At 48.4% G+C, this 27,923-nt stretch overlaps 1 protein-coding gene across 2 annotated transcripts; it reads right to left on the bottom strand.

Annotated features, from left to right (window-relative positions):
- Positions 1 to 669: 669 nt before the first annotated feature.
- Positions 670 to 26,126, bottom strand: hoga1 (4-hydroxy-2-oxoglutarate aldolase 1). 2 transcript variants are annotated; one of them, XM_085994244.1, is made up of 7 exons: positions 25,249 to 26,122; positions 20,461 to 20,589; positions 14,614 to 14,741; positions 5,769 to 5,903; positions 4,583 to 4,679; positions 3,718 to 3,851; positions 670 to 2,339 (listed from the first exon to the last, which is right to left on the bottom strand). In XM_085994244.1, the coding sequence occupies exons 1-7, from the start codon at positions 25,457 to 25,459 to the stop codon at positions 2,190 to 2,192; spliced, it is 984 nt and encodes a 327-aa protein (XP_085850370.1). In that variant the 5' UTR covers positions 25,460 to 26,122; the 3' UTR covers positions 670 to 2,189. The 2 variants fall into 2 exon arrangements, with proteins under 2 accessions (XP_085850370.1, XP_085850371.1); XM_085994245.1 differs by lacking the exon at positions 20,461 to 20,589 and having other exon boundaries at positions 25,249 to 26,126.
- Positions 26,127 to 27,923: the final 1,797 nt, after the last annotated feature.

Below are 27,923 nucleotides of genomic sequence, written 5' to 3'. Positions count from 1 at the left end.
TGATGTGTTAGGGAATTAAAAAACAATTTAATAGGGGGGGGGGGGGGGGGGAAAAGAGAGCCTCGGGAAATCACCGGCGGGGGGGGGGGGAGAGCCTCGGGAAATCACCGGGGGGGGGGGGGGGAGAGAGCCTCGGGAAATCACCGGGGGGGGGGGGGGCGAGCCTCGGGAAATCGCGGGGCGCTCGCGCCGCCTGCACTGACCGCGCATGCGCCGCCTGCGAGAGCCCGCTCCCGGCCGCCGCTCAGCATTCCCGCTATCGGAACGGCACCGGACCTCAGGCGCTAGGCAGGGGGAGGGGCCGGAGAGAGGGACAGTGGGGGAGGCGTGGGCGAGGGGAGGGAGACAGAGGAGGGGAGGGAAGGGGTAGGACAGGGAGAGGACATGACAGGGAGAGGGGGGACACACAGGGGCAGGGAGACCAAGCGCCCCAAAATTGCCCTCGCAACGCGGGGCTCCCCAGCTAGTATCTCTATACTTGAGCAGTGCAGGGGGGCTTGATACCCTGTGTCAGTACTGAACACTCCCAGGGCAGGTACAGCACGGGTTAGATACAGAGTAAAGCTCCCTCTACACTGTCCCATCAAACACTCCCAGGGCAGGTACAGCACGGGTTAGATACAGAGTAAAGCTCCCTCTACACTGTCCCATCAAACACTCCCAGGGCAGGTACAGCACGGGTTAGATACAGAGTAAAGCTCCCTCTACACTGTCCCATCAAACACTCCCAGGGCAGGTACAGCACAGGTTAGATACAGAGTAAAGCTCCCTCTACACTGTCCCATCAATATGCCTGAATCTCCAACCGCAAGTGAACAGGTGTGACACTACCATTTCCCACATCCTTGGCAACTGCGAGACTGCAGAACATTTGCCAAATGATTATCGTGTTAACTCAGTCCTGGGAGGGAACTGGATTGAGACACACTGTAGCACGGACACATGAGCTGGAAGGTCAGTGACATAATGCTCCGTCCCTTTTCTCTGCAGTTTCCATTTAAGATACTTACAGCTCGAGTGTGGCCTCAATATCTGTTACAGTATTATGAACAAGTCGCACTCTCAAACCCATTAATCCTTCACAGGGGAATAGCAGGACAAACAATAAACACAATGACCATCGTAAAACACAAAACGTACTACACAGAAAAAGTAACATTCAGGGACGCATGCCACAACACTTGCAGTGAACTCCGCCACAACAAATATTATAACATTAAACAAACCTTCAGGGCCTCTCTGTGAAGTGTAACTCACTTGAAACACATAACAAAAGCCATCGCATTTTAGTTTGTGGACCTTCGCTCCGAAAGGGTAACCACAGCTTTCGCCAAAGTCAAATACAAACTCGACAGATTACACCAGCGCAGACTTGATGGGCCGCATGGCCTGTTTCTGTGCTGTAACGCTTTGCGGTTCGAAGTTTTAGCAATGGGACTTTTATATTTAAAGAAAAAAAAAGTTGAGTGATCGCAGGCGGCAATCACGACCAACTTCTTCTGACTTGTGAGGAACACGCTCAATGAGCAGCAACTGTTAACAGGACAGCCTGCAGGAGAGCTCAGAATACTAGAGATAAATTTGAGGAGGAAAAAAAATTCCCTTCCTTTTAAAGAGGTGGAGAAGTGATCTGATTGAGGTCATTAAAATGATAAAGGGGTTCAATAGGGTAGATGTGGAGCAGATGTTTCTACTTGTGGGGGAGACCAGAACTAGGGGTCATAAATATAAGATAGTCACTAATAAATCCAATAGGGAATTCAGGAGAAACTTCATACCCAGAGAGTAGTGAGAATGTGGAACTCACTACCACAGGGAGTAGTTGAGGCGAATAGTATAGATGCATTTAAGGAGAAGCTGGATAAACATGAGGGAGAAAGGAATAGAAGGATACGCTGATATGGTGAGATGAAGTAGGGTGGGAGGAGGCTCGTGGAGAATAAATGCCGGCATGGACCAGTTGGGCCGAATGGCCTGTTTCTATGCTGTAAATTCTATGTAATTAAAATACAATTTCAATGTAGCAGTTCCCCAATCTGCAGACATAGTTCAGGGTGGGGGTCAAGGGAAAGTGAGGGGAGATGAAGTGCACTTGATTAAGGAATTAGTAACGGTGTCCTCAGTTCACGTGAACTGGAAGCGCGATTCTTTCTAAAGCGCGGGACCCATGTGGTTCGCTGCGGGCGAGGTCAGAGCCAGCCATTGGATGCAAAGTCGCTCCGTAACTCCTTTCTCTCCGTCTCTGTCAAGGGCAGCAGAGGAGCGCGACAGGGTCCCCCGTAAAACCCGAACCATCCCATCACCTCCTTAAGAGCCGCAATGCCAAACTTCCGTGTAACCTGCAAGAGACAAGAACACATTCCATGTTACATCTGAAAGGGAGTTTGGTAACAAAACGTAAACTGAACCACACCGACCACCTTTTAATATTTTTTGTATTCATTCTCGGGATATGGCGCGGCCGGCATTTATTGCCCATCCCTAATTGCCCTCGAGAAGGTGGTGGTGAACCACCTTCTTGAACCGCTGCAGTCTGTGTGGTGAAGATACTCCCACAGTGCTGTTAGGGAGAGAGTTCCAGGATTTTGACCCAGCGACGATGAAGGAACAGCCGATATATTTCCAAGTCAGGATGGTGTGTGACTTGGAGTGGAACTTGGAGGTGGTGGTGTTCCCATGCGCCTGCTGCCCTTGTCCTTCTAGGTGGAAGAGGTCGCGGGTTTGGGAAGTGCTGCCGAAGAAGCCTTGGCGAGATGCTGCAGTGCATCTTGTAGATGGTACACACTGCAGCCACGGTACGCCGGTGGTGGAGGGAGTGAATGTTTAAGGTGGTGGACGGGCTGCTTTGTGCTGGCTGATGCCATGCCTGTGGAGTGTTGTTGGAGCTGCACTCATCCAGGCAAGTGGAGAGTATTCCATCACACTCCTGACTTGTAGGTGGTGGAGAAGTTTTTGAGGAGTCAGGAGGTGAGACACTCGCCGTAGAATACCCAGCCTCTGCCCACCCCATGGGGCCACTGTTCGAGGGCGTTCGCCCGAGCTGATGCTTCTCCTCCCTAGCCCAGGGTTTGCTGAAACCTTTCAAACCACTCCTCCTGCCTGCCAGCTCAGATCAGCTCATTAAAGGACAGACCAGGAGATCAAATCTGGGATCTCCCTGGTCTCTATGGCTCAGTACAACATGGGGAGTGTGTTTATGTACCCGAGACATGGGGGTTAAAGAAAGAACTTGCATTTCTACAGCGCCTTTCACGACCTCAAGACGTCTCAAAGCGGTTTACAACCAATGAAGTACTTTTGAAGTATAGTCACTGTTGTAATGTAGGAAACGCGGCAGCCAATTTGCGCACAGCACAATCCCACATGCAGCAATGATATAATGACCGGATCATCTGTTTTTAGATGATGTTGGTTGAGGGATAAATATTGGCCCCAGGACATCAGGAGAACTCCCCTGCTCTTCTTCGAAAGTTGCAATGGGATCTTTTACGTCCACCTGAGAGGGCAGACGGGGCCTCGGTTTAACTTCTCATCCGTAAGACGGCACCTCCTCAGCACTGCACTGGGAGTGTCGGCCTGGATTTTTGTGCTCGAGTCTCTGGAGTGGGACTTGAACCCACGACCTTCTGACTCAGAGAAGTGAGAGCACTGGCAGTACGGGGCAAAGGCTGCCACTCAGTTTTTGACTGTGTAAGGGAAGGCTGGAGCTATACTTACTGCCGTGTTTGGCTCAATCAGCCTGTACTGGAGTTCTCGCGCTTCGGCCCACTGTCCCCCAAGGCACAGCTTTTCCAGGTTGCACAGTGGCTCTCCGAGCACATTGGCCAGTGCACACACGCCACCTACAGCACCTGCACACACACACACAAATAAATCAGAGACAGCAAAATCATATTAATAAGGAAAGAACAAACTTGCATTTATAGAGCGACCCCAGGACATAAGTGGCTCAGCTGGTAGCACTCACACTCCAGAGACTTGAGTTCACAATCCACACCGACACTCCAGTGCAGTGCTGAGGGAGTGCTGCACTGTCAGATGAGATGTTAAACCAAGGCCCCGTCTGCTCTCTCAGTTGGGCGCAAAAGATCCCACGGCCACTATTTCGAAGAAGAGCAGGGGGAGTTCGTCCCAGTGTCCTGGGCCAATATTCATCCCGCAACATAAATGCAGGTTCTTTCTTTCCCACTCAGTGACAAGCAGCGAGAGACAAGCCCAGCAAGAGGCCAGTCAATCCGATTTATAAAAAAGAATAAATTAATTCCATTCCATTGATCCCCGACTCCAGCTGCTTCCCCGCGTTGAGTCCGTCAGGAGGCGAGCGAGACAGCAGCCGCTCGGTCACCTCTCACATCTGCTGCGCTCCTTCAGTGCTTCCGATGCAATACAGCTTCCGAGAGTTAGTCAGAAAACGCTTTCAGAATAAATAGGACAGATCGGATGGCTCTTTCAAAAAGCCGGCACAGGCACGATGGGCCAAATGTCTTCCCCCTGTGCGGTACGATTCTGTAAGTTAATCTTCACCTGTGGGTCTTTACAGCACATCCCCAGTCCCCCTTCACCACTCTGGATGGCCCCTTACCTACTGAATAAGCAGCGAGGAGGAACCCTGCCGATCCAGCCAGCACTTGGAAATCCTGGTTCCTGGTTTTGTGAACGATCAGTGCAATTCTTGTAATCTGAGGAAGGTGAACAGCATCACTAAAGCGTAAAGTTAACAGTATCTACTGATGGTCAGCCAACGTGTTGGGGCGCGACTTACGGCAGGACGCACAGCAAACAGAGTCACTGTGAACTACAGTAAACTGAACTCATGACCGAAACTACAGCAAAGTCTCCCGATAAAAGCAGGGTAATTTCTCCAGCAAAATGCAGTGAGTGGAGGATAGTTACACAATACAAATGTGCATAAAATCGATCCCAGTCACTGACAGCAGCAGTGCGGTCTCCAGGCGTGACTGACGAGGGAATTACCCAATCAACTCCATTCTGGCCGGGAATAGTGGTGCCACTGTGTGCAGCCTAATATAAAACTGCCCGCCCTCCTGTGCCACCTGTGGGACTGAGCCGGAAAAAATGGTCGGAGGATTCCAGTCCCAATCACCATCCAGCGACTCCTGCTGGAAAGCGAGGTCAGGACCGGGCTCTGCTCCGAGGCCCCCCCCTCCCCCATGAAGGGAAGGCCCCTCAGTAAGAGGCTGATGCTGGTGGAGCTGTAGCCCAGGATAAGGTGCAACCTTAACATTAGAGCCAGGCCGTTCAGGGGTGATGTCAGGAAGCACTTCTTCACACAAAGGGTCGTGGAAATCTGGAACTCTCCCTCAAAACGTTGTTGAGGCTGGGGGGTCAATTGAAAATTTCAAAACTGAGATTGATAGATTTTTTTGTTGGGTAAGGGTATCGAGGGTTACGGACAAAGGCGGGTAAAAAGAGAGACAGAGCCCGACAGACAAAGAGAGAGAGAAACAGACAGACAGGGACAGAGAGAGAGAGCGAGCGAGCCCGACAGACCGAGAGAGAGAAACACACAGACAGACAGAGACAGAGTGAGAGAGAGAGAGACACACAGCCCGACAGACAGAGACAGAGAGAGAGAGAGAGAGACAGACAGAGAGAGAGACAGAGACAGAGACAGAGAGACAGAGACAGAGAGAGAGAGGCCATGATCGAATTGAATGACGGGACAGGCTCGATGGCTGAATGGCCTCCTCCTGTTCTATGAGTCACCACCTCCAGTAGAGGGAGTGAGAAAGACGATGACCACTTACGTCATTTCCGCTGTCCTTCAGCCCGATGATGTTGGGATGGTGAGAGAGAGCAGCGATGGCATCCATTGGCAGCTCCAATGCAGTGTTACCCGGGACACTGTATAGCACAACCGGCACCGGCGAGGAATCTGCTACCTGAATTTAAATTAATAAAAATCAAGAGCGATTGATTAAAATTCCCCCACCTTTGAGCTGAAAGGACATAAGAAATAGGAGCAGGAGGAGGCCATTCGGCCCTTCGAGCCTGCTCTGCCATTCAATGAGATCAGGGCTGATCTTCTACCTCAACTCCACTTTCCTGCCCGATCTCCATATCCCTCGATAAAAACATAAGACTCACATCAGCATGTGAGTTTCACACTAAAGCTCGCCACACTACGGTTCACTGATTCACACTCACGAGTGGAGAGAGCGATGCGCGGAAGTCACACGATGCTACAGTTGTGGCGAACATGATTGTTTGAAATTCTATTGCCCACTGTTTCACCAAAGGTTCAATGCTGTTTTTTTTTTGGACGATGCCGTTGAATCGTGGCCCCCCCGCCGAACAGCGAAAGCCATCACTGTCAGTTTTGTTCACAATGCAAATCTCCTGATTCTGTGCAGTCGCTGCACTCGGGCCCAGACAACAAAAGTCGTGATTCGGAACGAAAGAAGTGAGCACAGATTAGGAGACAGAGAAAACAGGTATGCAACAGAGAGAGAGAGGCAAGAGAGCGTGAGAACCAGGCCGAGAGAGAGAGGCAGAGAGACAGACAGAGAGAGAGAGACAGACAGAGGCAGAAAGAGAGAGAGACAGAGAGAGAGAGAGGCAGACAGAGAGAGAGAGACAGAGAGAGGCAGACAGAGAGACAGAGAGAGAGACAGAGAGAGAGAGACAGAGAGAGAGAGAGAGAGAGAGAGAGCAACAGAGGGCCTGAAACCCGAGAAACTCCGGGGCCGGAGAAACTCGGACAAACACCGGGCCGGGCCGGGACTGCACAGCCGAGCCGAGGGGCTGGGACCAGGGCAGAAAACAGCCTGGTGAGTCAGAAAAACCGGGGGCCTGAGACCGACGCGGCGACGCGAGGAGATCCGCCCGGGGCGCGGAGAGCGAACGAGTCTGGGGCACGGAGAGAGAGCGAGTCCGAGGCCCGCAGAGCGAGTGAGAGAGAGAGTCGGAAGAGGAAAACACCGGGTCCGGGGAAAAAAAAAAGTTTTACCTAATTCTACCTAAGTTTAATTTTATTTAAGTTTAGTTCGGAAAAAAAAACCTGAAAAAAGAACAAACCCGCGAGAAAAAGGAATAGAAACCCCGAGAGAAACGGTAAACAACCAGGAGCCTGTGAGAGAGAGAGAGAGAGAGAGAGAGAGAGAAACTTTTAAGAGCAGCTATATCAAAGATGAACCCCTGAAAAACTCTCAATTTTGGACCTAAAAGTGGGATAAGGTGGAACACGACACAAAAGAGAAAAAAAAAGTTATCTAGCTACGACAAAAACAAACGACTACAATGACACAGAGCAGGGAAGTGAAATATCCTGAGCAATGCAAAAGTAATAAGGCAAAGGATAAACACAAGGACATAACACTACAAAAAAACCCAGAGGTCCTCTACGTTGACTATACCACACACAAAGGGACTAAGATGAAGAACAACCTCATATTCTACACCGACTCCATTCCCTCATGGAAGGAGACTTTACAAAAACACTACGCACACGTCTCCAGTGAAGGTATTAGCAAGGGAGGCAGACTGAAAATATGTAAAGATGGAAATCTAGATAAAGATGACCCCCTGCTAACCATAAGCTACTACAACAAAAAAGGAAAGATCATGATACAGGGGAATGTAGAAAATCTGGACTCCTTTGAAAAGGAATTCCCCCAGTTGAAAACTAAGGCAGACACAAAGAGGACCAATGGACAGGAGGCAAATGAGAGCCGAACAAAGAATGAAGAGAGCCAAGCGGAGGAAGAAGAAGAGAGGCCAGCAGAGGCAAACACCTCCCTGACCATCTCCACCCCCCCCCCCACACCTCTCAACGCAAACAAACTGCTGAAGGAGAATCTGTCCAAACTAGAACTCGATTTCAACGAATACAGGGAAACACAGGCCAAGAACTTGAAGGAGGAACTCAAACAGCTGAAAACGGAAAACGAGTCCACCATCCACGAGCTGAGAAAGACCGTAGAGGAGCAAAGAAATGAGATCAAAGAACTCCGTACTCAGCTAAACAAAACGATGGAGGCCGTAGAAAGGCAGAAAATTGAACTCAGCAGGCAACACAAACCTCTTAAGGTCCAAAAACCTGATGACACAAAAACAACACACACAGGGACACAGAACCCGTCGGATGCCCCCCCACACGAGGATGTCACACCCCCACCTTGCGACAACACACCGAAGGCCCCAAACCCTGCTCCTGCCACACAGCCTATCCCAGAAACCCAGCCAACAACCAGCCCTCAGTCGAGTCCTGCCCAGACTACTGCTACCCAGTCTGAAAAGCCAGCCCCTCAGGCGGTCCTGCTGACCGACTCCAACGGGAAGTTTTTGGACCCCCAGAGGATGTTCCCAGGTCAGCAAGTCCTGAAAAAATGGTGCAGCAACACAGGCCATGCAATGAAGATCCTGAACAAAGAATCCCTTGGAAGCCCCAAATGGCTTGTGATCCACACAGGCACAAACGACCTACGCACCCTACGGGAAGGCACTGCTAGGGTGGTGAGCAGGATGGCGGAAAAGGCCAGCAGGGAATTCCCCGAGGCGCGGATCGTGATCTCCACACTACTGCCCAGAAAGGACACCCCAGCCTATGTAATCCACAACACCAACAGGGAGATTGACACGAGATGTACTGCCCTCCCCAACGTCTACCTGGCCCATCACCCAAACATCAACACAAGGGACCTCTATGACGAAATACATCTACTCAAACAGCGGATGTGGGTCTTCGCAAAAAACCTCATAAACACTGCCAAAAGACGCACCCCTCCCACCCCCTCTACCATTGGGAGCCATAACCCAAACAGGACCACCACTGTCCCCCACACCCCTATACAAAACCAACAACAGAACCGTGCTTTTGTACCTGACCCCTGACCCCAGACCCCCCTCTAGACCACAGACTGTAGACGAAGAACTGAGAAAGATCAGGACGATGTTAAGCACCCTGATTGGAAAGCCGGAGAGGAATGCACTAAATTATTAATATTGTTATTTTATCATTGCTATTACTATTATTAGATAGCAGTATGTGCATGCCTCATGAAATTTATACTAAATCGTCATTTAGCATTATAGAAACTAGTGTTTTCACACTCGTCCCACAAAATAGGTCCATTTTATTTCGTTTTTGAACTATATAAATGCGTTCTTTCCACATAAGCTGCTGGAATATCCAGGGTCTCCGCTCCTCAACTTTTGGGATGAAGAGTACAGACCCTGAATTCCTAAAAGCTATAAAAGACATTGATATAATTGTGTTAACAGAAACATGGTGCCAAAAGGACGTGCCCACCCACTGTCCTCCAATGTACCATGAAATCATTGTGCCCTCAGTAAAGAACACTAAGATACGCAAGGGCAGAACCTCCGGGGGAATCTTGGTGTGGTATAAAGGAGAACTGGACAAACACATCTCACCAATAAAACAGGGAAAATCACATGTATGGCTAAAATTAGATAAAAATATAGGAATAACAAAAAAAGATGTCTACTTATGTGCGATCTACATACCTCCAATAGAATCGCCATATTTTGAAGAGGAGTTATTTGATACTCTCCACATGGAAATCAGCCATTTCCAGGCCAAAGGAAAGGTGCTACTATGTGGGGACCTAAATGCAAGGACCGGATGTGAACCCGACTTCAGAGACCCACAGGGCAACAACCATGTGTTTGGCCAGACCCCTTTATGTCACACCAGCCATCGCAAATCGGAACAACCTTGACTGTGAAATAAATAAAAGCGGTAGGGAGGTAGTGCAACTCTGCCGAGCCTTAGGCCTGTACATAGTTAACGGTAGGTTCAGAGGGGACTCCTTAGGGAGACTCACATATTCCTCAACTCTTGGGTCTAGTGTGGTGGATTATACAATCACTGACCTGGACCCCTGCGATATCAACGCATTCACTGTCAGGCAGCAATCCCCCCTCTCAGACCATAACCAAATAAATGTGTACCTTAAACTTTCTGCCCAAACTACAGACACAAAAAAGGAACCCAGTAAGCTCCATAAAATAAACCAGACATACAGATGGGCCCCAGACAGTGGAGATAAATTCATCACAGCACTAAATTCACCTGATCTCACAAGTAAAATATCAAAATTTAAAGAAAATCTATATGAGATCACCAGAGATGGTGTAAACATGGCCATAGGTGATATAAATATGATCTTCCATGAGGCAGCTGTAAAAGCCGACCTTGTGAAACAGAAGAGGAAACGTTACAAAAGACAAAATAAAAATGAGAAATGGTTTGACCACGAATGCAAAAATGCCAGAAAAGACCTGAGAAAAATATCAAACCAAAAGCATCGCCAACCAAACAATCCAGACCTACGTATTAGATACAATGAGACCCTCAAAAGATATAAACACACCATCAGGAACAAAACACAAAATTATACCCACAAAATACTCGAAGAAATTGAAAACTCCATTAATCCAAATCAATTCTGGGATATGTGGAATAACCTGAGTACAACACAATTGCAAGCATTACCAATCCAAGATGGCGACATCTGGAGAACACATTTTGAAAACCTGTACAAAGACATCCCAATAAACGAAACAAACCCAAGTCAACATCATGTCACAGAAAAACTCCACACATTAGAAGCAACAATTAAGGACAACCAAAACCCTCTAGACTCCCCAATCACATGGAAAGAACTAGCCACAAAAACAAAATCTCTCCACCTAAAGAAAGCCTGTGGTCCAGACAACATCAAAAATGAAATGCTCAAGTTCAGCAATATGGAGATGCAGGGTGCTGTACTCAAGTTATTCAACATCATATTATGTTCAGGCTGTTTTCCCGATATCTGGTGCCAAGGACTCATCTCTCCCATATATAAAAGTGGAAACAAATCAGACCCAAATAACTACCGCGGCATCTGTGTCAACAGTTGTCTAGGGAAGTTATTCTGCAGTATTCTAAATAGTAGATTACTGGATTTTCTTAACAAACATAATATCCTTAGAAAAAATCAAATAGGCTTTCTTCCAAAACACCGCACCACCGACCATATCTATACCCTTCACACTCTCATTGAAAAACATATACACCAAACAAAAAATGGGAAAATATTCGCTTGTTTCATTGACTTCAAGAAAGCCTTTGACTCTATCTGGCATGAAGGGCTCTATTATAAACTTCTTCAGTGTGGAATAGGGGGCAAAGTCTATGACCTTATTAAATCGATGTATCTGAAAAATAAATGCGGTGTCAAAATTGGAGACAAATGCACTGGTTTCTTCACCCAGAGAAGAGGCGTCCGGCAGGGCTGCAATTTGAGCCCGACCCTGTTCAACATATACATAAATGAATTAGCAGACATGCTGGAGCAAAGCGAGTCACCGGGTCTCTGTCTCCTGGACGGAGAAGTGAAATCCCTGTTCTATGCGGACGACCTGGTTCTGCTGTCTCCCACAGAACAGGGATTACAGCAACAACTAGACCTACTCGACAAATACTGCCAAAATTGGGCCCTAACAGTAAATCTAAAGAAAACCAACATCATGATTTTTCAAAAAAGGCCCAGGTGTCAGGAAAACAAATACCAGTTTACTCTCAGTGATACCATCATAGGACACACTATGAGCTACACTTACCTTGGTCTAACCATTACAGCATCAGGGAGCTTCAGCATAGCAGTGAATGCACTAAAAGAAAAAGCCCGAAGAGCCCTATATGCAATAAAAAGAAAATTCTACAACATCCAAATCCCAATCAAAATCTGGCTCAAAATATTTGACAGCATAATCCTGCCCATTGCGCTGTACGGTAGTGAAGTATGGGGCCCGCTCAATCACCATAGCTACACTAAATGGGAAAAACACACAATAGAAGCCCTACATGCAGAATTTTGCCGAAGCATTCTTCGCACCCAAAGGAAAACACCAACAAATGCATGCAGAGCCGAACTAGGCAGATACCCACTGATAATAAACATCCACAAACGAGCACTAAACTTCCTAAATCACCTCAAATCTAGCTCCCCAGACACCCTTCATTTTAAAGCCTTCCAGACCCAAGAGCTAAACCCAGAAAAGAGTCCCCTGAGTCAGCTGCTACTGAAACTAAGTACTCCTACTCAGCCGGACCCTGACCAGTCCCAGACCAACACTGCCGTCCAAACACCAATCCGAGTGAACCAAATCATTAAACAATGCAAAGAAACCTACCTGGAACATTGGAACAAAATAACCAAAAGCCAAAGCAGATTAGAATGTTACCGGGCCCTAAAAAGAGAATATAAACTGGCAGACTATCTCTCGACCATCAGAGACACAAAACAGAGACAGACCCTCACCAGGTACAGACTAAGCGACCACCAACTAGCAATTGAAAAAGGAAGATACAAGAAATCCTGGCAGCCTAGAGAGAATAGAATATGTGATCAATGTCTGGCCGGCGAGGTTGAGACAGAGATGCATTTCCTCCTAAAATGCGAATAATTCAACACAACAAGAAACATATTATTTGACAAGCTCAGCCAAACAACCCCAGATTTCAAAGAATTGGATGACCTGTCAAAATTAAGATTAGTCCTGGGAGAAGGAGACAGACCATACCTTGGTGCCAAATATGTAACAACATGTCACAACCTGAGGACTGTTTAAAATTAATACTGAATGTACCCAATGATGTTCAACAACTGTTTAAATTAATATTGTTTAAACTAATATTGTATGTACCCAATGAAGGTCAAAATTGTTTGACACCTACAGAATGTTGGAAAACTGTACTTTTTGTTATGTAAGCTTTGGCAATATGGTTCCCTGTAAACTTTCATGCCAATAAAGCATTTGAATTGAATTGAATTGAATTAAATTGAGAGAGACAGAGAGAGAGACAGAGAGAGAGACAGAGAGAGAGAGAGAGACAGAGAGAGAGACAGAGAGAGAGAGAGAGAGGGGCAGACAGACAGACAGAGAGAGAGGCAGACAGACAGAGAGAGAGACAGAGAGAGATAGAGGTAGACAGAGAGAGAGACAGAGAGAGAGAGACAGAGAGAGAGAGACAGAGAGAGAGAGAGAGAGACAGAGACAGAGACAGAGACAGAGAGAGAGACAGAGAGACAGAGAGAGACAGAGAGACAGAGAGAGGCAGACAGAGAGGCAGACAGAGAGAGGCAGACAGACAGACAGAGAGAGAGAGAGGCAGACAGACAGACAGAGAGACAGACAGAGAGAGAGACAGAGAGAGAGACAGAGAGAGAGAGACAGAGGGAGAGACAGAGAGAGAGATAGCTACACTAAATGGGAAAAACACACAATAGAAGCCCTACATGCAGAATTTTGCCGAAGCATTCTTCGCACCCAAAGGAAAACACCAACAAATGCATGTACAGCCGAACTAGGCAGATACCCACTGATAATAAACATCCAAAAACGAGCACTAAACTTTCTAAATCACCTCAAATCTAGTTCCCCAGACACCCTTCATTTTAAAGCCCTCCAGACCCAAGAGCTGAACCCAGAAACGAGTCCCCTGAGTCAGTGGTTACTGAAACTAAGTACTCCTACCCAGCCGGACCCTGACCAGTCCCAGACCAACACTGCTCTCCAAACACCAATCCGAGTGAACCAAATCATTAAACAATGCAAAGAAACCTACCTGGAACATTGGAACAAAATAACCAAAAGCCAAAGCAGATTAGAATGTTACCGGGCCCTAAAAAGAGAATATAAACTGGCAGACTATCTCTCGACCATCAGAGACACAAAACAGAGACAGACCCTCACCAGGTACAGACTAAGCGACCACCAACTGGCAATTGAAAAAGGGAGATACAAGAAATCCTGGCAGCCTAGAGAGAATAGAATATGTGATCAATGTCTGACCGGCGAGGTTGAAACAGAAATGCATTTCCTCCTAAAATGCAAAAAATTCAACACATCAAGAAACATATTATTTAACAAGCTCAGCCAAACAACCCCAGATTTCAAAGATTTGGATGACCTGTCAAAATTAAGATTAGTCCTGGGAGAAGGAGACAGACCATACCTTGGTGCCAAATATGTAACAACGTCACAACCTGAGGACTGTTTAAAATTAATACTGAATGTACCCAATGATGTACAAAGACTGTTTAAGTTAATATTGTTTAAAAGTAATATTGTATGTACCCAACAAGGGTCAAAATTGTTTGACACCTACAGAATGTTGGAAAACTGTACTTTTTTGTTGTGAAAGCTTTGGCAATATGGTTCTCTGTAAACTTTCATGCCAATAAAGCATTTGAATTGAATTGAATTGAATTGACAGAGAGAGAGACAGACAGAGAGAGAGACAGACAGAGAGACAGAGAGAGAGAGAGACAGAGAGAGAGAGAGAGAGAGAGAGAGACAGAGAGAGAGACAGAGAGAGAGAGAGAGACAGAGAGAGAGAGAGGCAGACAGACAGAGAGAGGCAGACAGAGAGAGAGAGATGATCTCCTGTCTCTTTACAAAGAGCGACCAGCGGAAGTTGCTCCTCCTGCAGCTTCGAGTGGTACAAGGAAGGAAAGAGAGAAATATGGAGCGAGAGGGAGAACCAAAATCACAAACGATCTGAGCAGCAACGAGAGGTTATTTTTCTGTTAGCGGGTCGCTCTGAAGAGGTGTTGGTGCGGTTTGAGTCACCGTTACCTGTGTATAGTGCTGTATGAAGGCAGCGCTGTTCATTCTGCCCCGATAGTAACACGGAGTGATGACCAGCACCGCGCTCGCCCCCGCCTCCGCCATGTCCCGCGTCATTGCAACGGTGGCCGCTGTGGCTGTCGGAAAAGAAAACAAGATGGCCGCTTAGCCTGTCTACATCGACGCAGTTTCCAGGGCAACGGGCCCGTGTTCACTGACCTGTAACTGATGCCGGGAAAGGCCGAGTGAGTGACCCACTCACTCACAACCTAATCCAACAACTGACCGTTGCTGTGTGTGTGACAGCACGGGGTTAAGACGGACCATCACTCTCTCTCTCACTGCCCCAGGTTCTCTCAGTCCTGTTTCCTGGTGCGCGAGTGCTCGAAGTATTTATTCCTCAACCACATCCATTGCGTCACCCAGACTGGTTCCTTCCACCTCCGTCGTATCATCCACCTCTGCTCCGATCTCTCCCTCACCACTGCCGAAACCCTCATCCACGACTTTCATCTCTGGGCCAAGACTTCTCCAATGATGCCCTTGCCAGGTCCACCACGTCTCAATTACAAAACACAAGCACACACACTCACAGAAACACAAGCGTGCAACACGCTCACGCCCAAACACACGCACTAGCCCAGTTGCGCATTAACGCTTCAACAAAAAACTTGTTTTCTTCCTTTCAGGTGTCAAGGATCGCAAACTTCAACAACTCTTGGACACCAATGCCCCTCCGGAACCTTCTTCCCCTTCACTTTCCTCTGACCCCATCCCTTCTTCCAATCTCACCCCCTGCCGCGTTTTCACTATCCCCTCTGACCTTCCCCTCTCTGACCCCGAACGATCAGTCCTCAGCAAAGGCCTGAGCTTCATCCCCTTACGCCCCCACCTCAATGAATTTCGAGCTTGGTTCGATGCCGAGCTCTTTTTCCGCTGCCTTGGTCTCCGTGCCCACTTCTTTGGCCAGGAGTCTTCCCCCCGCACGGCTGACCATTTCTCCCACTTTCAGAATTCCCGTTCTACCTGGACCCCTCCCTCTGGCATTTTACCCTCTCTGGATCTTTTCATTGCTAACTGCCGCCGTGACATCGGCCGTCTCCATTTCTCTGCTCCCCTCACTCACTCCAACCTCCCTCCCTCTGAACTTGCAGCACTCCGTTCTCTCCGATCCAACCCTAACATTATCATTAAACCTGCTGACAAGGGTGGTGCTGTTGTTGTTTGGCGAACCGACCTCTACCGTGCGGAGGCTGAACGCCAACTCTCCGACACCTCCTCCTACCTCCGCCTGAACCATGACCCCATTAGCAAACATCAAGCCATTGTTTCCAAGATTGTCACTGACCTCATCTCCTCTGGAGATCTTCCCTCCATGGCCACCAACCTCATAGTTCCCCAACCCCACACAGCCCGCTTCTACCTCCTTCCCAAGATCCACAAACAGGACTGCCCTGGTAGACCCATCGTTTCAGCTTGTTCTTGCCCCACGGAACTGATTTCTTCCTATCTCGACTATTTTTTCTCCCCTTGTCCAATCTCTTCCCACCTACATTCGGGACTCTTCAGACGCCCTCCGCCACTTTAACAGTTTCCAGTTTCTTGGCCCCAACCGTCTCCTTTTCACTATGGACGTCCAATCCCCCTACACCTCCATCCCCCACCAGGATGGCCTCAGGCTCTCCGCTTCTTCCTTGAACAGAGGCCCGACCAGTCCCCATCCACCACCACCCTCCTCCGCCTGGCTGAACTTGTTCTCACAGTGAACAACTTATCCTTTGACTCTACTCACTTCCTCCAAATTAAAGGTGTTGCTATGGGAACCCGCATGGGTCCTAGCTATGCCTGTCTTTTCATGGGATATGTGGCACATTCTTTGCTCCAGTCCTACTTGGGTCCCCTCCCTCACCTCTATTTCCGGTACAATGATGACTGTATCGGTGCTGTTCCCTGCTCTCGCCCTGAACTAGATAATTTCATTCACTTTACTTCCAATTTCCACCCTTCCCTCACCTTCACATGGTCCATCGCCGACTCTTCCCTTCCCTTCCTCGACTTCTCTGTCTCCATTTCTGGGGATAGGCTATCGACAAACATCCACTACAAGCCCACTGACTCCCACAGCTACCTGGACTACACTTCCTCCCACCCGCTTCCTGCAAGGACTCTATTCCATTCTTCCAGTTTCTCCGTCTCCGCCACGTCTGTTCCGACGATGCCACCTTCCATACCAGTGCTTCCGACATGTCTTTCTTTTTCCTCAACCGAGGATTCCCCTCTACTGTGGTTGACACGGCCCTTGACCGTGTCCGTTCCATTTCCCGCACTTCTGCTCTCACCCCTTCCCTTCCCTCCCAGAACCATGATAGGGTTCCCCTTGTCCTCACCTTTCACCCCACCAGCCTCCACATTCAACGGATCATCCTCCGCCATTTCCGCCACCTCCAACGTGATCCCACCACCAAACACATCTTCCCCTCACCTCCCCTTTCAGCATTCCGAAGGGACCGCTCCCTCCGCGACACCCTGGTCCATTCCTCAATCACCCCTAACACCCCTTCCCCGGCACCTTCCCGTGCAAGCGCAGGAGATGCAACACCTGCCCTTTTACCTCCTCCCTTCCCACTGTCCAGGGCCCCAAACACCACTTCCAGGTGAAACAGCGATTTACTTGTACTTCTTGCAATTTAGTATCGCGTATTCGCTGCTCACGATGCGGTCTCCTCTACATTGGGGAGACCAAATGCAGATTGGGCAACCGCTTTGCGGAACACCTCCATTCAGTCCGTAAGGGTGACCCTGAGCTTCCGGTCGCCTGTCACTCTGACCTCTCGGTCCTCGGCCTCTTACACTGTTCCAATGAAGCTCAGCGTAAGCTCGAGGAACAGCACCTCATCTTTCGATTAGGCACTTTACAGTCTTCTGGACTCAACATCGAGTTCAACAATTTCAGACCATAACCTCGGCCCCCAGTTTTTCAGGCGGCAGCTGTTGATGATTCTGCCATCCCCATTTGCAGCATTTAATCTCTCCGGCCTTCCATCCTAGCCCAGACCCTCCCTTTTGCTCTTTCCTCCCCTCCCACTTTTCCCCGCCTCTGTACCTGCTTAAAACCTGTCGTACCTCTAACTTTTTCCAGTTCTGACGAAGGGTCACAGACCTGAAACGTTGATTCTGTTTCTCTCTCCACAGATCCTGCCCTGACCCAGAGTATTTCCAGCATTTTCTGTTGTTATTGCGTATTATTTGTATCGTTCAGCAAAATACAAGCTCACACCACGTAGAAACACACCCAGCATTTCATATACATCGAAGAACACTCATTGAAGAACTAGATGCAGGAAGGATGTTCCCGATGGTCGGGGAGATGCCGGGGAACATAGGGCCTGATGAAAGGGTGGAACTGAAAGAAATCAGTATTTGTAGGGAAATGGTGTTAGGAAAATTGATGGGACTAAAGGCCGATAAATCCCCAGGGCCTGATAATCTACATCCTAGGGTACTTAAGGAAATGGCCCTAGAAATAGTAGATGCATTGATGGTCATCTTCCAGAACTCGATAGACTCTGGAACAGTACCCATGGATTGGAGGGTAGCTAATGTTACCCCACTATTCAAAAAAGGTGGTCGAGAAAAAGCGGGGAATTATAGACCAGTAAGCCTGACATCGGCAGTGGGGAAAATGCTAGAATCTATTATAAAAGATGTAATAGCAGAGCACTTGGTAAGCAGTGACAGGATCGGACAAAGTCAACATGGATTTACAAAAGGTAAATCATGCTTGACTAATCTACTGGAATTTTTTGAGGATGTAACTGGTAAAATAGATAAGGGAGAACCAGTGGATGTGGTGTATTTGGACTTTCAGAAGGCTTTCGATAAGGTCCCACATAAGAGATTAGCGTGCAAAATTAAGGCACATGGGATTGGGGGCAAGGTATTGACTTGGATAGAAAACTGGTTGGCGGACAGAAAGCAAAGAGTTGGAATAAACGGGTCGTTTTTCGAGTGGCAGGCAGTGACTAGTGGGGTACCGCAAGGATCGGTCCTAGGACCCCAGCTGTTCACAATATATATTAATGATCTGGACGAGGGAATTGTATGTAATATCTCCAAATTTGCAGACGACACAAAGCTGGGTGGGAGGGTAAGCTGTGAGGAGGATGTCGTGAAATTCCAGTACGATTTGGACAGATTGGGTGATTGGGCAGAAACATGGCAAATGCACTATAATGTGGATAAATGTGAGGTTATCCACTTTGGTGGCAAAAACAGGAAGGCAGATTATTATTTGAATGGCAATAGATTGGGAGAAGGGGAAGTGCAAAGAGACCTGGGTGTTCTTGTGCACCAGTCGCTGAAGAAAGCATGCAGGTGCAGCAGGCGGTTAAGAAGGCAAATGGTATGTTGGCCTTCGTAGCGAGAGGGTTCGAGTACAGGAACAAGGATGTCTTGCTACAGTTGTACAGGGCCTTGGTGAGACCGCACCTTGAGTATTGTGTGCAGTTTTGGTCGCCTTACCTGAGGAAGGACGTTCTTGCCATGGAAGGAGTGCAGCGAAGATTCACCAGGCTGATACCTGGGATGGCAGGAATGACGTATGAGGAGAGATTGTGTCGATTGGGCTTATACTCACTGGAGTTTAGAAGATTGAGAGGGGATCTCATCGAAACTTATAAAATTCTGTCAGGCCTGGACAGACTAGATGCAGGAAGGATGTTTATGATGGCCGGGGAGTCCAGAACCAGGGGTCATAGTCTAAGGATAAGGGGTAAGCCATTTAGGACTGAAATGAGGAGGAATTTCTTCACCCAGAGAGTGGTGAACCTGTGGGATTCTCTGCCACAGAGGGCGGTGGAGGCCAGTTCATTAAATATATTCAAAAAAGAGTTGGATGTATTTCTTAAGGCTAAAGGGATCAAGGGATATGGGGAGAAGGCAGGGACAGGGTACTGAATTTGGATGATCAGCCATGATCTCATTGAATGGCGGAGCAGGCTCGAAGGGCCGAATGGCCTACTCCTGCTCCTATCTTCTATGTTTCTATGAGTCCAGAACCAGGGGCCACAGTCTAAGGATAAGGGGTAAGCCATTTAGGACTGAGATGAGGAGGAATTTCTTCACCCAGAGAGTGGTGAACCTGTGGAATTCTCTACCACAGAAGGCAGTAGAGGCCAATTCATTAAATATATTCAAGGAGTTAGATATATTTCTTAAGGCTAAAGGGATTAAGGGATATGGGGAGAAGGCAGGGACAGGGTCCTGAATTTGGATGATCAGCCATGATCTCATTGAATGGCGGAGCAGGCTCGAGGGGCCGAATGGCCTACTCCTGCTCCTATCTTCTATGTTTCTATGTCTCACTGTTGTGATGTAGGGAAAGGAGGCAGTCACTTTATACACAGCAAGATCCCACAAACAGGCATGAAATGAATGGCCAGCATGTGTTGGTTGAAGGAGGAATGTTGGGGAGGTCACCGGGATCTTTAAGCTCCACCCGAGCAGACAGATGACTCCTTGGTGTAACATTTCACCTGGAGGCCGGCTCCTCTGACAGTGTAGCACTCTGTCAGCCCTACACTGGGAGTGTCAGCATGGATCATGTGCACAAGTCTCTGGCGCGGGGCGTGAACCCACGATCTTACAGCCAACACCGATTCGACAACGGAAGTGGGAACTCTACATCAGAATTGGTAAGTCCGGGCCGGACACATAAGAGCCTGTTCTGGGGAAGGGTCCCACTCAGATCCGATGCCCTGCCCCCATCTCGTTCGGGACGCTGACCCACCTGCGATGCACCTCCGCAGCTTTCTGCTTTTGGTCTGGGAGCTTTCGCCGACCCCGATCTCTACTTACATTCACATCCAGATCCAGCGACCAGCAGCTTCCCCTCGGGCAGCACCTGCCTCACCCGACGGACAACTTCAACACGCTCCTCACTCGTCAGGTAGACAAACTCTCCATTGGAGCCTTGCACCACCAATCCTGCAAACAGAAAGGACTTGCATTTCTATAGCGCCTTTTATCACCTTAGGACCTCCCAAAGCGCTTTACAGCCAATTCAATAATTTTGAAGTGTAGTCACTGTTGTAATGTAGGAAACGCGGCAGCCAATTTGCGCACAGCAAGCTCCCACAAACAGCAATGCGATAATGACCAGATCATCTGTTTCAGTGATGTTGATTGAGGGATAAATATTGGCCCCAGGACACCGGGGAGAACTCCCCGCTCTTCTTCAAAAGGGTGCCATGGGATCTTTTATGTCCACCTGAGGGGGCAGACTGGGCCTCGGTTTAATGTCTCATCCGAAAGACGGCACCTCCGACAGTGCGGCACTCCCTCAGGAGATAGTAGGACAGGTGACCAAAAGCTTGATCAAAGATGTAGGTTTGAAGGAGCGTCTTAAAAGGAGGAGAGAGAGGCGGAGAGGTTTAGGGAGGGAATTGCAGACCTTAGGGCCCAGGCAGCTGAAGGCACGGCCGCCAATGGTGGAGCGATTAAAATCGGGGATGGACAAGAGGGCAGAGATCTCAGGGGGTTTTAGGGCTGGAGGAGGTTACAGAGATAGGGTGTGTGTGTGTGTGTGTGTGTGTGTGTGTGTGCGTGCGTGCGTGCGTGCGTGCGTGGCGGCGAGGCCATGGAGGGATTTGAAAACAAATTTGCGAATTTTAAAGTCACACAAGAAATTCATCCCTGCTGGCCCCAGAACTCCGAAGGTTGGGCCGTTTCCACTGCCGAGTGTGGCCAATGGCGGAAAGAAACACTGGTCTACCAACCGGTATCGTGTTCTGCAGTGAGAGGGCCTTCGAGGTTGAAACATTAGTGACACATTAATCAAACGAGTTGGCAAGTGCAGTCGGGATGGAAAATTGACTCAGTCTAAGGTCCAAGGGACTTGTGTGTAAACATTCATGTTTAAAGCAGGACTGGAGTCTAAGGCTGCAGAGCCAGTGACCTGGAGCCAGCAATAGTAACTGGTCCACTAATATAGAACAGGAAGAGGTCAGAAAGAAAGAAAGACTTGCATTTCTATAGCGCCTTTCACGACCACCGGACGTCCCAAAGCGCTTTACAGCCAATGAAGTACTTTTTGAAGTGTAGTCACTGTTGTAATGTGGGAAACGCGGCAGCCAATTTGCGCACAGCAAGCTCCCACAAACAGCAATGTGACAATGACCGGATAATCTGTTTTTAGTGATGTTGGTTGAGGGATAAATATTGGCCCCAGGACACCGGGGATAACTCCCCTGCTCTTCTTCGAAATAGTGGCCGTGGGATCTTTTACACCCACCCGAGAGAGCAAACGGAGCCTCGGTTTAATGTCTCATCTGAAAGACGGCACCTCCGACAGTACAACACTCCCTCAGCACTGCACTGAGAGTGTCAGCCTAGATTTTTGCGCTCAAGTCTCTGGCTTCTGACTGAGACACGAGAGAGTGCTGCCCACTGATCCACTGGTTGACACTTAAAGGTTAATCCAATGTGGGTGTCACTTGAAGGTAGGTGGAAATATGTGGAGTGGTTGGTTCTGAGCACACTTTCCACTGTTGTTAATGATCCCCACGGAGAGCTCTTGTCTTTCCAACAGCGTAATGGGTCGGAGACTGTTCAAGAAGGTGGTGTTTATGCAGCATCTCATAACATCTCTCAGACATGTCCCAATGCACCTCACGCAGAATGTATTACTTTTGAAGTCCAGTAGCTGGTGTTATGCAGCAAAACATGGCAGCCAATGTGATCCCACAAGCAGCAATGAGATAAATGTCTCGCTTTTGGTGGTGTGGGTTGAGGGCGGAATATAGGCCAGCATCGAAGCTTTGACCACGCTCGATCAGCTCCGATGGACGGGTCACATTGTCCGCATGCCAGATACGAGACTCCCGAAACAAGCGCTCTACTCGGAGCTCCGGCACGGCAAGAGAGCCCCAGGTGGGCAGAGAAAAACGCTTCAAGGACACCCTCAAAGCCTCCTTGAAAAAGTGCAACATCCCCACCGACACCTGGGAATCCCTGGCCCAAGATCGCACAAAGTGGAGGAGAAGCATCCGGGAAGGCGCCGAACACCTCGAGTCTCTTCGCCGGGAGCAAGCGGAAGCCAAGCGCAGGCAGCGCAAGGAGCGCACGTCAACCCAAGCACCCCACCCACCCGCCCCTTCAACCACTGTCTGCCCCACCTGTGACAGAGACTGTCGGTCCCGCATTGGACTCATCAGTCACCTGAGAACTCATTTTTAATGTGGAAGCAAGTCATCCTCGGTTCCCGAGGGACTGCCTAAGAAGAAGGAGATAGGCCCCAGGGCACCGGGAGAACTCTCTGCTCTTCAAATCGTGACACAAGATCTTTTACAGCCATCATCAAAAGATGGGGCCTCAGTTTAATAAACATAAACCAGCATTTAACAACAACAACTTGTATTTATATAGCACCTTTAACGTAGTAAAACGTCCCAAGGTGCTTCACAGGATCGATTATCAAACAAAATTTGACACCGAGCCACATAAGGAGAAATTAGAAACAGAAAATGCCAGAAACACTCCTTTCGCCTCACACCATCATCCCTTTTGTCATTTAATCTCTCCTGCCTTCCACCCGATCACAGACCTTCCCTTTTGTCCTTTCCTGCCCTCCCCTCTTTCCCTGCCACTACACTTGCTTAAAAATCTGTTACATCTCTAACATTTTCCAGTTCTGACGAAAGGTCATCGAGCTGAAACGTGAACCCTGTTTCTCTCTTCACGGATGATGTTTGATCTGCTGAGTGTTTCCAGCATTCTCTGTTTCTATTTCAGATTTCCAGCATTCACAGTATTTTGCTTTTATAAGGAGATATTAGGGCAGAAACACTTGGTCAAAGGTTGGCTTTATGGAGCCGCTTAAAGGGAGAGAGAGGCGGAGAGGTTTAGGGAGGGAATTCCAGAGCTTGGGGTCCAGGCAGCTGAAGGCACAGCCGCCAATGGTGGAGCGATTAAAATCAGGGATGCTCAAGGGGCCAGAATTGGCCTGCCTCCACCTGCTTCACGACAACATGTAAGCCGTGATCCTGACCAATGGATCCACCGCAGACCCAATTCACGTACGGACCGGGGTCAAGCAAGGCTGCATCATCGCACCAACGCTCTTCTCGATCTTCCTTGCTGCAATGCTCCATCTCACCCTCAGTAAGCTCCCCGCTGGTGTGGAGCTAATTTACAGAACAAACGGGAAACTGTTCAACCTCCGTCGCCTCCAGTCCAGATCCAAGGTCGTCCAATCCTCTGTCGTCGAATTACAGTATGCAGACGACGCTTGTGTCTGCGCTCACTCGGAGGTCGAACTCCAAATCATCGTCAACACCTTCACCAAAGCGTACGAGAGCATGGGTCTTACACTAAATATCTGTAAGACAAAGGTCCTCTACCAACCTGCCCCCGCCACACAGTGCTGCCCCCCGATTATCAAAATCTACGACAAGGCCTTGGACAACGTGGACCACTTTCCATACCTCGGGAGCCTACTGTCAACAAGGGCAGACGTCAACGACGAAGTCCAACACCGCCTTCAGTGTGCCAGTGCAGCCTTCGGTCGCCTGAGGAAGAGAGTGTTTGAAGACCAGGACCTCAAACCCGGAACTAAGCTCAGGGTCTACAGAGCAGCAGTGATACCTGCCCTGCTGTGTGCCTCAGAGACATGGACCATGTACAGCAGGCACCTCAAAGCACTGGAGAGGTACCACCAACGCTGCCTCCGCAAGATCCTGCAAATCCATTGGCAGAATAGGTGCACCAACGTCAGTGTTCTTGCTCAGGCCAACATCCCCAGCATCGAAGCTTTGACCACGCTCGATCAGCTCCGATGGACGGGTCACATCATCCGCATGCCCAATACTAGACTCCCAAAACAAGCGCTCTACTCGGAGCTCCGGCACGGCAAGAGAGCCCCAGGTGGGCAGAGGAAACGCTTCAAGGACACCCTCAAGGCCTCCTTGAAAAAGTGCAACATCCCCACCGACACCTGGGAATCCCTGGCCCAAGACCGCACAAAGTGGAGGAGAAGCATCCGGGAAGGCGCCGAACACCTCGAGTCTCTTTGCCGGGAGCAAGCGGAAGCCAAGCGCAGGCAGCGCAAGGAGCGCACGTCATCCCAAGCACCCCACCCACCCGCCCCTTCAACCACCATCTGCCCCACCTGTGACAGAGACTGTAGGTCCCGCATTGAACTCATCAGTCACCTGAGGACTCATTTTTAATGTGGAAGCAAGTCATCCTCGGTTCTGAGGGACTGCCTAAGAAGAAGAGGAGAATTAGAGGAGCGCAGAGATCTCGGTGGATTGTGGGGCTGGAGGAGGTTACAGAGATAGGGAGGGGGCGAGGCCATGGAGAAATTTGAACACAAGGATGAGAATTCTAAATTTGAGGTGTTGCGGGACCAGGAGCCAATGTAGGTCAGCGAGCACAGGGGGTGATGGGTGAACGGGACTGGGTGCGAGTTGGGCAGCAGAGCTTTGGATGAGCTCAAGTTGACGGAGGGTGGGAGATGTGGCTGAAACCCACAACCTCACTGACTCAGGAGACGAGAGCGATACTGACCGAGCCAAGCTCTTACACAATATTCTTATTAAAATGGTTTTTTTTTTAAAGTGCAAAAATTCACATAACACACATTACCTTTGAAGGGGATCTGGCTCCATTTGTGGACGTTACTCTCCAGTTGCTGGTAATCCACCTTGTCCTTCTGGTTGAAGGGGGTAACTATAGGGGGGTAAATCCCAGCCAGGTCCAGCCTGCCCCCAGAGCTGCTGCACCGACCCTCCCTCACCCCCCTCCCAAACACCCTCCACCCCAAACACTTCCAGATTAAAGCCTTCCTCAAAAACATTTCCTCAACCACAAGTAAAACTTCTCCTCTCTCTCTCTATCTCTGTCTGTCTATCTCTCTCTCTCTCTCTCTCTGTCTGTCAATTCAATTTCAATTCAATTCAAATGCTTTGTTGGCATGAAAGTTTACAGGGAACCATCTCTGTCTCTCTCTTTTTCTCTCTCTGTCTGTCTATCTCTGTCTCTCTCTCTATCTCTTTCTCTCTCTATCTGTCTGTCTCTCTCTGTCGCTCTCTATCTCTGTCTGTCTCTCTCTATCTCTGTCTCTCTCTCTCTCTCTCTACAAACCTTGTCCACTGACCCGGAACCCTTAGTCTTTTTTTACCCCTCCCACTCACGAATTTTTTTTAGAGGGGGCAATTATTATTATTTTAGAGAAAGAGGCTACAAAAAAAAAGTTTTAAAACTTTTTTCCCCCCAAAAGAAAAAAATTCTTTTAAAGTTTTGTAAAAAGTTTTTCAAGTGTTTGGGGAAAGTTGGGAGCCGCTGGATCGCCGGCAAGTGTCCCGCGGGAGACGCCGCTTCTCTCCCTGGATTTAAATGTCGATTTATTGTAAAGTGTAATTCAGATCTAACCCGGTGACAGATAAGAATATATATATAGAGAGTGACCAGGGTTTATTAGACTGCGTCTCCACAGCTCGTTAGAGGCCTCTAGTGACGGCGGTTTCTGCTAGTAATAAACGGTTTCTAGCCATAACTATTCGCAAACCCCTAACCCTAAAAATTCACCATAATCACTAACCCCGAACCCTAATCACTAACTCTAACCATTCACCATAATCACTAACCATTCACCATAATCATTAACCCTAACCATTCACCATAATCACTAACCCTAACTACTCACCATACTCATTAACCACCAACCTTAACCATTCACCATAATCATTAACCCTAACCCTTCACCATAATCACTAACCCTAACCACTCACCATAATTATTAACCCTAACCATTCACCATAATCACTAACCATTCACCATAATCATTAACCCCTAACCCTTCACCATAATCACTAACCCTAACCCTTCACCATAATCACTAACCCTAACCACTCACCATAATCATTAACCCTAACCCTTCACCATAATCACTAACCCTAACCACTCACCATAATTATTAACCCTAACCATTCACCATAATCACTAACCATTCACCATAATCACTAACCATTCACCATAATCATTAACCCCTAACCCTTCACCATAATCATTAACCCTAACCCTTCACCATAATCACTAACCCTAACCACTCACCATAATCACTAACCTTAACCACTCACCCTAACCACTAAGCATTCACCATAATCACTAGCCACTCACTCTAACCACAACCCCTACCACTAACCCCTAACTGCTCACCCTAAACCACACGGTGTCAATACCACGGCGCCGGGCCAGGTACGGTGTCAATAGTCACTCTGTTGGTTTCTGGGTGTTTTGCTAACTCAATAATCCATCGATTTGTTGTTTTTGGGGGGGAGCAAAAATTAGACACAAAAAACTTTTTTAAAAAAACAAGTGGAGTTCAATAAAGTTGGGGTGCTTGGGCATGATCGCACACAACAAGGACATACGTTAGGTCAATGGGACACTATAGCAGAAACAACAGTAACTTGCATTTATATAGCGCCTTTAACGTAGGATAAATGACTCAAGGCACTTCACAGGAGCGTTATCAGACAATATTTATCCCTCAATCAACATCACTAAAACAGATTATCTGATCATTATCACATTGCTGTTTGTGGGAGCTTGCTGTGTGCAAATTGGCTGCCGCGTTTCCCACATTACAACAGTGAGTACACTTCAGAAAGTACTTATTTGGCTGTAAAGCGCTTTGGAACGTCCTGAGGTCGTGAAAGGCGCTATAGAAATGCAAGTCTTTCTTTTAACTTTGGCTCAACATCAATTTATGTCTGATAATCACTCCTGTGAATTGCATTGGGACCTTTTACTACATTAAAGGCACTATATAAATGCAAATTGTTGTTACCAGAATGTGTCAGAGTGTGGTGTGTGACTCTGCCCTCTGATTTTTAATCCACCAAAACCCATTAGCCCCCTGCCCACCCCCCCCGCCCCCCCCACCTCCGCTGGGTAACATCGCAGCCTCTTCTTGGCACTCACTTCACCTTCATGTGGTTCAGTTTGGAAACTGAGCAGTGCGGGGCTTGAACCTGCTCTGGCCTTCGATATTAAGGTGAGTTAGTAACAAACTGGAAGAGACTGAAGAGCTTAAAAACATAATAAGGGTGCTAGGTGTTGAATTTTCGCTGGGGTTCCCCGATGGCGGGCAGTTTACGCCGCACCGCCATGGCTTTCCGCTGAACTTATGACAGACGTTTGGGACAAGTGGCGGGGAAATTACAGCCAGTCCTCTTTGTTGCACCACCATCTTAACTAACTACGTGCAGCTGTTAAATCGCGCAAACACTTCCAGGCTGTCGAGACCAGTCAGGGAA

The sequence above is a fragment of the Somniosus microcephalus genome, chromosome 8 (assembly GCF_052327205.1).
Source record: "Somniosus microcephalus isolate GS21.2 chromosome 8, FLI_Smic_1.0, whole genome shotgun sequence".
Classification (NCBI taxonomy): domain Eukaryota; kingdom Metazoa; phylum Chordata; class Chondrichthyes; order Squaliformes; family Somniosidae; genus Somniosus; species Somniosus microcephalus.
This window is presented reverse-complemented; position numbering and strand designations above follow the sequence as displayed.

What these genes read in the sequence shown, in the direction of transcription:
- hoga1 (XM_085994244.1), bottom strand. Translation starts at nt 25,459, where the DNA reads ATGTTTTTGAGGAAGGCTTTAATCTGGAAGTGTTTGGGGTGGAGGGTG. An exon ending in TCATACAGCACTATACACAG is followed by an intron (nt 5,904 to 14,613) that starts GTAACGGTGACT and finishes ATTTAAATTCAG; the next exon opens with GTAGCAGATTCCTCGCCGGT. An exon ending in TGATTGAGCCAAACACGGCA is followed by an intron (nt 2,340 to 3,717) that starts GTAAGTATAGCT and finishes TGTCTCTTGCAG; the next exon opens with GTTACACGGAAGTTTGGCAT.